General features: G+C 38.3%; 2 protein-coding genes across 3 annotated transcripts; one reads left to right on the top strand and one right to left on the bottom strand.

Annotated features, from left to right (window-relative positions):
• Positions 1 to 111: 111 nt before the first annotated feature.
• Positions 112 to 10,919, bottom strand: LOC106130110 (probable tyrosyl-DNA phosphodiesterase). Of its 2 annotated transcripts, XM_060953352.1 has the most exons (13): positions 10,721 to 10,917; positions 10,547 to 10,645; positions 10,092 to 10,233; positions 9,203 to 9,411; positions 8,355 to 8,534; positions 6,618 to 6,843; positions 5,463 to 5,558; positions 4,728 to 4,898; positions 4,211 to 4,379; positions 3,067 to 3,169; positions 2,206 to 2,305; positions 1,618 to 1,828; positions 112 to 687 (listed from the first exon to the last, which is right to left on the bottom strand). In XM_060953352.1, the coding sequence occupies exons 1-13, from the start codon at positions 10,755 to 10,757 to the stop codon at positions 565 to 567; spliced, it is 1,866 nt and encodes a 621-aa protein (XP_060809335.1). In that variant the 5' UTR covers positions 10,758 to 10,917; the 3' UTR covers positions 112 to 564. The 2 variants fall into 2 exon arrangements, with proteins under 2 accessions (XP_060809335.1, XP_060809336.1); XM_060953353.1 differs by lacking the exon at positions 112 to 687 and having other exon boundaries at positions 1,693 to 1,828; positions 3,086 to 3,169; positions 10,721 to 10,919.
• Positions 10,920 to 11,269: 350 nt separating this feature from the next.
• Positions 11,270 to 11,575, top strand: LOC106130064 (protein D7-like). The gene has a single exon (XM_013328823.2). The coding sequence runs from the start codon at positions 11,270 to 11,272 to the stop codon at positions 11,573 to 11,575; it is 306 nt and encodes a 101-aa protein (XP_013184277.1).
• Positions 11,576 to 12,089: the final 514 nt, after the last annotated feature.

The raw sequence follows: 12,089 nt of genomic DNA, 5'->3' as shown, positions 1-12,089 counted from the left end.
AAAAAGAGTAAACAATTTAATTGATCAAATATTATTCTTTTTTTCATTTTTTAATTATCAATCAATAATAATAAATTCTAAACAAATACAATTCAAAACATTTTGTATGTACATATGTATAAGCAGAGATGTAACTGTTAATCAATTACTTAACAAACAATGTAATTCCATTTTATGGCGATCACAATAAAAAAATTACGGTACGATTGGAACACCAGGGTGTGCAGGATTCAATCTTGCAAACCAAGTAAAGAACAAGAATTAAATAATACTTAAAATGTGAGTGTTTCGATTGGTTTTGGCGCAAAAAAAGAAATAATGGAATAACATTATAAGTACATATACCTGCTCAATAAGGTAACTAGATATGGTAATCATGATCCAAGGTGTGTCAGGTTCCCCTGCAAAGGTTGCGGAGGTCAGACGGGAGTAGCTGCGTGTGATTACCTTATACACGTACTCGAGAGCGGTAGGGATGCCACCAGGACTATGCCAGGAGAATGACGATTCATGGAGAAAATACATACTTAAATCACGCTTCTTTCCCGGAGGGGTAGGCATCGACTATCGCAGATAGTCTGACACCCACGGCGTCATGTCATCCGTGTACTTCGTTGGAGGGAGGTCGTAGGGGACCACCAGGGGATTGTCCGCGTTCAGATCCAGCGGGAAGAAGTCTTCGTTAATCTGAAGGGAGGAGTAAACGTGTTAATACATATATATCTAAAAAACACAACTGTTTGTAAGCATCACTTTCCTCGAAGAAAAAGTAAAGCTAATAGCGTCACGAAATAATAGAGTATCGATATTATGTTCAAGGCCGCCATTTAGATGTCACATATCCGCCATTTTATAACCGATTTACCCGCCATCTTAATGTAATGAGTTGATGAATCTAAATAAGAGAGCTCAACACAAATCTATAAAGGAACTAGATCCTTGTTCCTTCTAGAAGTCACGCCATTTTGCTGACGAAATTTCGCCAATTGTTCCTCAGTTTTACGACATTTTTCCTTAAAGCAACAATTTTCATAGTTAAATATAATAATAATATAAGTTTATTGCTCACCATAATCAATTACAGTTAAGTTAAATAGAACAATATAAAAAACTTAATTCTAAGACAATTGGTACATTAACAATTTTTATTCTTATTTAGGTGTTAGGCTAATAAAACAGTACCTACCTTCTATAAAATTATGGCGGATTGACACCTGAACTAGGACTAGTCCTGTATCTCAGGTTATCAACCCTCCACCCCAAGAAAAATGGTCATATTATGTTCACAAGGTTTAATACAAGTATAGGCAAATAATAGTAAAAGTACGAGTACATTGTGAGTGCGAATAAAAGAGAGGGTAGACATAAAAAAAAAGGACACATCTAATCTTCGATTTACAATAAGTAGAACTAATGCGTCAATGCTTGCGCTGTACGTTAGACCGGCGGTCTAAGTGAAGCGAAATGAGCGTTTTAGATAACAAATGCAAATAATTATTGTTACACACAAACATACACACACATACATACATACACATGCATACATACACATACCGACATTCACAGATATACTCATATAATAAGATAATGTGAAATACCAAATTTTAAAGAGCTTACCACAAATCTGGGCAGGAACAAGACGCCAGCTTCGTAACTCATGAGCCTCAGCGCGGAGTTGCCCTTGTTGACGGAGCCCCACGCCGCCTTGCTGACGTTGCCGGATGTCAGCAGGTAGTAGGCGGCCATTTTGTGGTCCGGCGACGGCCGGATGTACGACTTTATGTGGGGCATCGCGCGGTTCCTGTAGCTGCGCGTTGCTTTCCATTGGCTGAGAGAAATAAAACGAAAACATATAAGTAATACTTGATCAATAATGATGCTGTTGAAGCATTCAGATAGCAGAGTTAAATATTTTTGAAATGAATAAGTACATAATCACGTCTATATTTTTCGCGGGGTAGACAGAGCCAACAGTCTCAGAAATCGAATAGGCCACGTTCAGCTGTTTGGCTTAACGATAGAATTAAGATTCAAATAATGATAGTGTAAAATGAATGTATTTATAAATATTCCAAACTATTTATCATTCATTCCAACTACTATTGATTTTGACAAACAGACAGGGGCACATTCTATAAGGGTACACAGCTTTCTTTATTAACGGGTCGCTCAAAAGAAACAATAAAATATAACATATCAACTCACTATAGATAATCTTTCAGCCATGTTTGTTTAGCGTGCGCGTCCGCAGCGTAAGGCAGGCAGCCGCCGCCGAGCAGACCGTCGTGTGACTGACGGACGTTTTCTGGCAAAAAGAAAAAGATACAACATAAATGTAATGACGTCTTCATCCCTTACGGGGTAGACAGAGCCAACAGTCTCGCAAAGACTAGAATACTCGTAGAATAGATTTATTTTCAAAATTGGATACAAGGTATCACTTGTTGACGTCACATAAATTTAATTATATCTAATACCGCTTCCAAAGCGCATGTGTAGAAGAAGCGGCGGAACAAACTACACTGCAGCATTTTCACCGAATGTCAATTTACAAATATAGACCTCTTAAATCTAAATCGCGGACGAATGCACATCGTATAGTATAATGATTTCAATACGAATATTATCTCAAACATATATGTATATATAAAAGAAGTAATGTCCATACTGTACAAATTATGTCAATACCATGTCAAAAATACCCATACAATTAAGAGGCTATTATGTCAAGCTCGGGCCACACATGTTTATCCTACTAATATTATAAATGCGAAAGTTTGTATGTCAGTATGGATGTTTGTTACTCTTTCACGCAAAAACTACTGAACCGATTACGATGAAATTTGGTATGTAGGTAGCTGAAGACCCATAATAACATATAGGCTTTATATCCCGGCGTTTTCGCGGGATTGATTCCACGCGGACGAAATCGCGGGCACAGCTAATCATTAATATAATCCTCCGTTCTGTAAATAGGGTTTCGTACAAAACTCGTCTTTAATAATATTGAAAGGCAATGTCAAAAATTCAGCTGTCAATGTCATGTCAATGTCATTCCAATGTTACCCAGTGACGGATAGATGACCTTCAGCTCCGGCGGCGTGGACAACAGCTGCGACTGGTTCTTTATCTTGGTGAAGTGGTGGAGGAAGTCGCCGGTCAGCCACAGCTGGAAAACCATACAAACATTATACAAAAAATAACGTCTTTTTCCCGGAGGGCTGGGCGGAGACTACATTTTTCCACTTGCCACGATCTCTGTATGCTTCCTTCGCTTCATCCACATTCATAACTCTCTTCATGCGAGCTCGGCTGGAAAACCATTTATCATAAATATGGCGCTCTGTAGCATGAAACGCGGGAAAAATCACCGCTATCTCGTTTCACGTCATAATAAAAATGGCGTCGCGTGCGCGTATTGACGAATACGTACATACATATCACGTCTATATCCCTTGCGGGGTAGACAGAGCCAACAGTCTTGAAAAAACTGATAGGCCATTTTCAGCTTTTTGGCTTGATGATAGATTTGAGATTCAAATAGTGACAGGTTGCTAGCCCATCGCCTAAAAGAAGAATTCCAAGTTTGTAAGCCTATCCCTTAGATATCTACTGAATTTATATTTTATAATTTAAGAGTCTAGAGAAGGTTATAGGGTACCTTTTATCACAGAAAAACTATAGTTCCCGTAAGATTTGGAAAAACTCTGCATTGATTTGTTGCGCTAAAATAGTTGCATTTTTTCAAGTACCTAACTTTTAATCCGTAGCTTTCTGTCGGTAGCACTAAATGCGTTGCTTTCTGTCGGTAGCACTAAATGCGTTGCTTTCTGTCGGTAGCACTAAATGCGTTGCTTTCTGTCGGTAGCACTAAATGCGTTGCTTTCTGTCGGTAGCACTAAATGCGTTGCTTTCTGTCGGTAGCGCTAAATGCGTTGCTTTCTGTCGGTAGCACTAAATGCGTTGCTTTCTGTCGGTAGCACTAAATGCGTTGCTTTCTGTCGGTAGCACTAAATGCGTTGCTTTCTGTCGGTAGCACTAAATGCGTTGCTTTCTGTCGGTAGCACTAAATGCTTTGCTTTTTGTCGGTAGCGCTAAATGCGTTGCTTTCTGTCGGTAGCACTAAATGAGTTGCTTTCTGTCGGTGGTGCTAGATTCACGCTTGCGAAGCCGCCTGTGAGAACTTGTAAATATATAAACCTGGACTGACCTTAGGCTCTTTACCATAGCTGCCAATACTGCTGGCCTGGGCTACGAGCGGCCACTTCCTGTTCTCGTCGGGGGGCACGCAGCAGTGCTGCCGCAGCAGAGCCCCGACGCGGGTCATGCCCCAGTCCAGGTCGAAGTGGGAGCCAGGGGCCGACGCTATTAGGAACACGCTGAGAAATAATAATTTTCAATTGTACACATTGTTGAGGGGAATATTTAAATAATAAAATAAGAAAGGGGGCGGGGGAAGAAATTGAAGAGGAGTGTGAGAAATTGAAGGGGGTGTGAAAAATTGAAGGGGGGTGTGAGAAATTGAAGGGGGGGGGGTGAGAAATTGAAGGGGGGGGGGGTGAGAAATTGAACGTGGGAGTGAGAAATTAAAGGGGGTGTGAGAAATTAAAGGGGGATGTGAGAAATTGAACGGGGTAATTTTTCAATTCAAACCAGTAGTTCCTGAGATTAGCGCGTTCAAACAAACAAACTCATCAGCTTTATAATATTAGTATAGATTATCTCACTTGATATGGCTGAAGTCGCACCGCTTCACCCTCTCGATGTACCACGCCAAGTGCGGCATGTGGTAGTGGTTGAGGTACCGCAGCAGGCTCTTCTTGAAACCGGTGGGGGAATCCCCTTCGAAGGGCATAGCGTCCGCGGGCAGTTCCGGGCAGTTTGGACTGAACCAGAGCCTAAAAGACATATATATATACATACATACATACATAAACTCACGCCTCTTTCCCGGAGGGGTAGGCAGAGACTACCTCTTTCCACTTGCCACGATCCCTGCATACTTCCTTGTACATATATATATGATGTAATTAAATCTAAGAATATCTTTTGGGATCAATCCGGCCGTGTTATCACGTCTATATCCCGTGCGGAGTAGACAGAGCCTGCGGACTTGAAAGACTGATAGGTCACGTTCAGCTGTTACGACGTTTAATGATAGAATTGAGATTCAAATAGTGACTGGTTGCTAGCCGATCGCCTATAAGAAGAATCCCAAGATTATAAAGCTATCCCTTAGTCTCCTTTTACGACATCCATGGGAAAGAGATGGAGTGGTCCTATTCTTTTTTGTATTGGTGCCGGGAACCACACGGCATAAATGGTCTATTCAACGCAAAAAGAATTTTTCAATTCAAACCAGTAGTGCCTGAGATTTGCGCGTTCAAACAAACAAACAAACTCTTCAGCTTTATAATATTAGTATAGATAAAGCCAATAAATATTCTTTAAATTCAACTTACCCCTGAGTCCTGTTCTCCCAGTCATCCAAATAAAGATTTGCCGTGGATATAACTACCCTCAAAGATCCATCTTCGTAGCACAGTATCATCATTTTTCTGAAACATACATACATATGGTCATGTCTATAATCCTTGTGGGGTAGACAGAGCCAACAGTCTTGAAAAGACTGATAGGCCACGCTCAGCTATTTGGCTTAACGATAGAATTTAGATTCAAATAGTGACAGGTTGCTAGCCCATCGCCTAAAAAAGAATCCCAAGTTTGTAAGCCTATCCCTCAGTCGCCTTTTACGACATCCATGGGAAAGAGATGGAGTGGTCCTATTCTTTTTTTTGTTCTGGTGCCGGTAACCACAAGGCACATTCTCTACGATCAATACTTTATACAGCGCCATCTAGTTGTCAAGAGACGTAAATAAACATACATACATACAAACATAAAAATTACATCAATCCTGCATACTTATTTCGCTTCATCCACATTCGCAAGTTCGTCGATTTCGGGTACTCTTGACCTGAGCGGTTAGTGCGAGTTTCACTCGATAAAACGCGTCGAGCAAGTAAACGCGAATTTGTATGTGATTTGATCAGCGCCATCTAGTGGTAACGCGATGGCACTAATGCAATTCATAAACAAATTCGTGACCTTTTGGCACAATGTAGGCACGTTGTTTGTATGCGTGTTATTAAAAAAAGTTTTCTATTTCCAATTATTCAAGTTTCATATGTAAACTAATGAACCGATTTTAATGGAACTAAAGCATAGAGTGTTTGCATGAAGTGAATAACTAATGTGGATAAAGCGAAAGAAGTACGCAGAAGTACACATTTAAGAGATCTACGTATATTTGTAAATTGACGTCCGATGAAAATGCTGCAGTGTAGTTTGTTCCACCGCTTCTTCTACACATGCGCTTCGGAAGTGGTAGTAGTTATAATTAGATTTAAGTGATCTATTAAATTCTATTTTATTCAGTGATTGTGGCAAGTGGAATATGTAGTCTCTGCCCACCCCTCCGGGAATGAGGCGTGATTTTATGCATGTGAGCACAGAGATAGTAGCCTATCAGTCTTTTCGAGACCGTTGGCTCTGTCTACCCAGCAAGGGATATAGACGTGATTATATGTATGTATGTAATTAAAATAAAACCTCACGTATGATGTTTGCCAAATGGAGTGGGCATAGACACATAATGCGCATCCACGTGCGGCTTCTTCTTGTTAATGGTCTTCAAATCTTCCATTTCCTCGCCATAGAGTATAGTCAGCTTTTTGTTGCTGTAACCGGCAAAGTAGTACTGCGCCAACAGCCAACCGATTTCGACCATAAAGTTTATTTGTAACGAGCATTTGAGTTCACCCAAACTGCGGTCTAGTATTTCTGGAAGGAATCACACGTATTCTTACTCAGAACCTACTAGCGACCCGCCCCATGAGCAGCATTTGTAGATAAAAACCTTCCTCAGAAAACCCTCTTTTCAACATTTCAAACAGGAACAAAATCCGTCCACTGCTTTTAGAGATTACCGCAAACATACAGACAGAGAAAATAGGGGGACTTTAAAATATGTAATCACTACATAGTATAAAACAAAGTCGCTATTTTAGTCTGTTTGTCTGTATGCTTAAATCTTTAAAATTACGCAACGGATTTTGATGCGGTTTTTTGTAACAGGTAGAGTGATTCAAGAGGAAGGTTTTTATGTATAATAACATTTATAATTTTGCACCCGTGCGAAGCCGGGGCGGGTCGCTAGTGATATATAAAAGGGGAAACGCATTAACAAATTGTCCAATGAAGAAATGATGCTCCGGAATCCCGCGGGAATAGATATTAATGAGATTTTGAAAGTGGACCGGCAGACATACTCTTGAAATCTCATTCAATAGTTTGCATTTGGGTATGTTACTTTATTACGCAAAAACCACTGAACGGATTCGGATGAAACTTTACAGTAATATAGTTTACACGAACGATAATAACGTGTCAGATACAAAGTGCACAAATTCAAATTCCACTGTTGCAATAACTCTTTACTAAGCTACGTACATTAGTTTGATAACTAACCAATGCTCTTGAAAAGAAGAGATTTATATTCTTTTACTTTGATAATTTGATGAATTTTCTTCAGAAACTACTAGGTACTATTTGAAGATATTTGGCAGAAAGAATCCTTAGAAGTAACATATTCTTCGGTAATTCCCACATTAGTGAAATCCCTCGCATATACGGGATAATTTTTTATTAACTAAAAATCTTTTTACCTAGTGAATCAGTAAATCTAACTGTATAAATGTTACATACATACATACATATGATCACGTCTATATCCCTTGCGGGGTAGACAGAGCCAACAGTCTTGAAAAGACTGAATGGCCACGTTCAGCTATTTGGCTTAATGATAGAACCGAGATTCAAATAGTGACAGGTTGCTAGCCCATCGCCTAAAAGAGGAATCCTAAGTTTATAAGCCTATCCCTTAGTCGCCCTTTACGACATCCATGGGAAAGAGATGGAGTGGTCCTATTCTTTTTGTAATAGTGCCGGGAACCACACGGCATTTAAACTTCATTGCACAAAATACAAATGTATAGCACTATGCTACATTTAATCTGTCTGTTGTACATTTTCGTGCATAAAATTAAAAAAAAAACCTAAAAAAATACAGAAACCTTAAATAAAACCTTGTTGTATATTCAACTAACCTAAGAACGTGATATAGTAAGGTTGACTATGCGTTTTTTTACCACGTGAATCAGTAAATTTAACTGTATAAATGTTACTATGCCACATTTAATCTGTCTGTTGTACATTTACGTGCAATAAAAGAAAAAAAAAATAAACCAAAAAAATAGAGAAACCTCAAATAAAACCTTCTATATTCAACTCACCTAAGAACGTGATAGAGTAAGGCTGACTGTGCGTCTCTTTCGCGTCCGCTATGGTCGTGTAGAATATGTGGTAGGGCGCGCTGGCGGCGTGCTTGGCCAGCATGTTGCCTTTCGGGAGCACCACCTTCAGGAAACTCTCTGGACGCCTGCTAGGCTCCACTATGGGTTGGTAGTCGGTGCCTAAAAAGAAAAAATTCAATTCAATTCAAAATCTTTATTGCATACGAGCTGTGCCCACGACATCGTCCGCGTTGAATAGTTATTTTGGGAATCATTGAAGCCCTCAAGGATGAATAATTTTCCTTGTTTTTTTTTCACATTTCCCATTATTTCTTCGCTACTTAAAGTTGCAGCGTGATGTTATATAGCCTAAAGCCTTTCTCGATAAATGGTTTATTTAACACAAAAATAATTTTTCAATTCGAACCAGTAGTTCCTGAGATTAGCGCATTCAAACAAACAAACTCATCAGCTTTATAATATATTAGTATTAGTATATTAGTATAGGTCATAAAGTACATCAGTTGAATTACAGTTACTGCTTATAAATGGGTACAATATGAACCCTGTTGGGTTATATTATGTAATCTTGAAATGACTAGAAACCCTCGTTCAGCTCTTTGGCTTAGTGATAGAATTGAGATTCAAATAGTGACAGGTTGCTAGCCCATCGCCTAAAAAAAAGAATCCCGAGTTTGTAAGCCTATCCCTTAGTCGCCCTTTACGACAACCATGAAAGAGAAGCAAGAGATGGAGTGGTCTTATTCTTTTTTGTATTTGTACCGGGAACCAAACGGCACAATTATAATAGATTCAAATATATATGTGTGTTTGTAAAATACACTCACTTGATTTAGTACTCTGTTTTTCCATGTTCGTGGGAGACTTCCTCTTCTCACTCAACTTCTCAACTTTTAAACTACTGCTTGTACTTTCTCCGTTTTTAGGATCACTCTCCGGCTTGACCACTTTTCTGTCTTGCTGTTCAGCTTCACTATAACCTGTACCTTTAGAACTACTTTGTTCAGGTGTATCACTCTGTGGTTTTGTATTATCGCTATAAAGAAATAGATTAAATTTAGTTCAGACTCAAAACTTCTGTCATGGGATGGTTCCTTCTTCTTCTTCTTTCAACAAAGGCTTGTCACGTTGTGACAACCAAAAAGCAAGAGAGAGAGTAAGACAGTAGAGGGAGAGTAGAGACAGAGACAGTTTTGTGCTCATAATCAACTTGGATCAAAAATACATTTATTGTATGTATGTTTCTAACACGATAACTATAGATCTGTTGGCCTGATTTTGATGAAAACGTGTGTAATATTTTTAAATTGAGTTTTCAAGTTCATAAGGCATCAAAATTGGTTAATTAGTATTTGAGATATTTACAATTTTGAAAAAAAAAAAATATTGGTCTAAGTAGTAGTGTCATGTGGTTCCCAGCACCAATACAAAAAAGAATAGGACCACTCCATGTCTTTCCCATGGATGTCATAAAAGGCGACCAAGGATACACTAACAAACTTGGGATTCTTTTTTAGGCGATGGGCTAGCAACATGTCTCTATTTGAATCTCAATTCTACTATTAAGCCAAATAGCTGAACGTGGCCATTCGTATTTTCAAGACTGTTGGCTCTTTCTACTGTATGTATGTGGTCTAAGTATTAGACGAACGACCAGTTCAGAGTGGTGCAGACAACAATTAACATTGTCTTATGGTGAATGGTGAAGGTACGCACCTTTTCTGGATTTCAGCTGGTTCATAAAACTTTTTCTCAATAATAACATTCAGTTGATCCGAAACCATATGCTTTTGGTGAACATACTTGTCCGGAATGGGAAATTCTCCGGAACCACTGTAGTTGTCCAGGATTGACTCCACTGAAACAGTTCACAAAATAAAAAATGGCCTATCAGTCTTTTTAACATTGTTGGTTCTGTCTACCCCGCAAGGGACATAGACGTGATTATAAGTATGTATATAAAATGACTTGAAAATTTATTGTTTTCATCTTTTGGTTTTATTAAAAAGTTGACTTTAAACTACTGAACGAATTTTGATATTTATAAAAGTCAGAAAAATTTCAGGAATAACAAAGGCTACTGTAACATGGAAATATACAAGGGAACGAAACACAAAAGTGTTTTAAAAAGTTTTGTTTACAAACTTCTCGATAGGTCAAATGTTACGTACAATGGGCATGGCTGAACTCGCGGAAATGAGCCGGATTCAACCTATAGCATTTTTCACCATAACTACATTCTTTCTTTACTCTCTTCGGCTTGTTGTTATCTGAAATAAATAAATATGATAACGACAAACTTAAACAGAATTCACGAATGATTGGTTGTTTCAAACTAACAAGACCTTCCATCGTGCTTCGACGTTTATTAGGAGTGTTCATGGCGACAGTATTATTTTATTATCCCAATCTTATGGACTACTATTTAGCAATTGTGTTAAACTAAATTAATTCATATCAATAAAATAATACAAAATCCGACCGAACGAAAAGTTGAGCCAGCTGCTGGCGGTACGTACGTACTGCTGAAATAAATACGGAAGTGAAGTTTACGCCTTTTTGGACATTGACAACACGATAAACTTCACGCAAAAGAAATTTGAAGCAAAAAGTTTGGGAGTCTATTGTCAGTTGTCACTGTCCAGACTCCGGAGATCCTTCTTTCTCCTTGAACGAAAAAACAATTTCAAAAGTTTGATTATTCTTCTAATAAAATAATATTTTTTTCTCTTTGAGTCCTAATCTGGGGAGCTTTGTTGTTTGATATAGATAATATGTAAGTCTCATTACCTGTAAACCTACTTTTAGTCAGTTTCTGGAGAAGGTTTCAAAATATTTATACCGGCTTCTATTCGAGTTCACGTTGTAAACTTAGCTTTTTCAACATTTTCAGAATGGATGACCCTTTCGTTTCTTGTCCCTACGACTCGGCCCACAGGGTTCCCCGGTCGCGTATTCAGGGACACATTGTGAAGTGTCAGCAAAAGTGCCCTAACCTTCATATATGCCCATACAATGCTACTCACAGGGGTACCGAAGCAGAAATGAAGATCCACATCAAGGATTGCCCTACTAAACTCGCCATGTTCCCTGAAAACAGGCCCCCAAGGGTCACAGGTGATCTGACAACTCCGAAACCATTATTACAAAAGGAGTACATACCAGAAACTGATCCTAATCATGAGATTTGGGATGATTAGCTATATTTTATTTTTAGTTTAATTCCACTTATGGCTTAGAACATTTAATTGAACTAAGTTTTAAGGCTATGATTAATTATTTGGATAATTAAATTGAAGGTAGGCCCAACTCCTACACCCTGAGACCTTGTGTGCATTCATTTTATGTGGCTCATAAAACATCAGTTGAATTGTCTGAATATCATACATATGACATACCAAAATGATCACTTAAACTGAAATACAACATCCCATAAAGACTTCTTTTTTTTTAAGTTGTATGAGCACAGGGTGATCACTCAATATGTATGAGATGATGCAAAACATTATTTTATTCATTGACACTAGTACAATGGCACTATTTTATCATTAGATTTATTTACAATGAATGTCTAAATAATGGATAATAACCATGTTCCATGATACTAATGTTAACAAACAGTTTATTTTTTCATTGAGGAAAAATTTTGTTCGTATTTGATAAGCTGCACATTAAATGTGTAATGTTTCATTTAAGTGACTGATTGTAATGTAA

Source organism: Amyelois transitella, chromosome 31, assembly GCF_032362555.1.
Source record: "Amyelois transitella isolate CPQ chromosome 31, ilAmyTran1.1, whole genome shotgun sequence".
NCBI classification, from domain to species: Eukaryota; Metazoa; Arthropoda; class Insecta; order Lepidoptera; family Pyralidae; genus Amyelois; species Amyelois transitella.
This window is presented reverse-complemented; position numbering and strand designations above follow the sequence as displayed.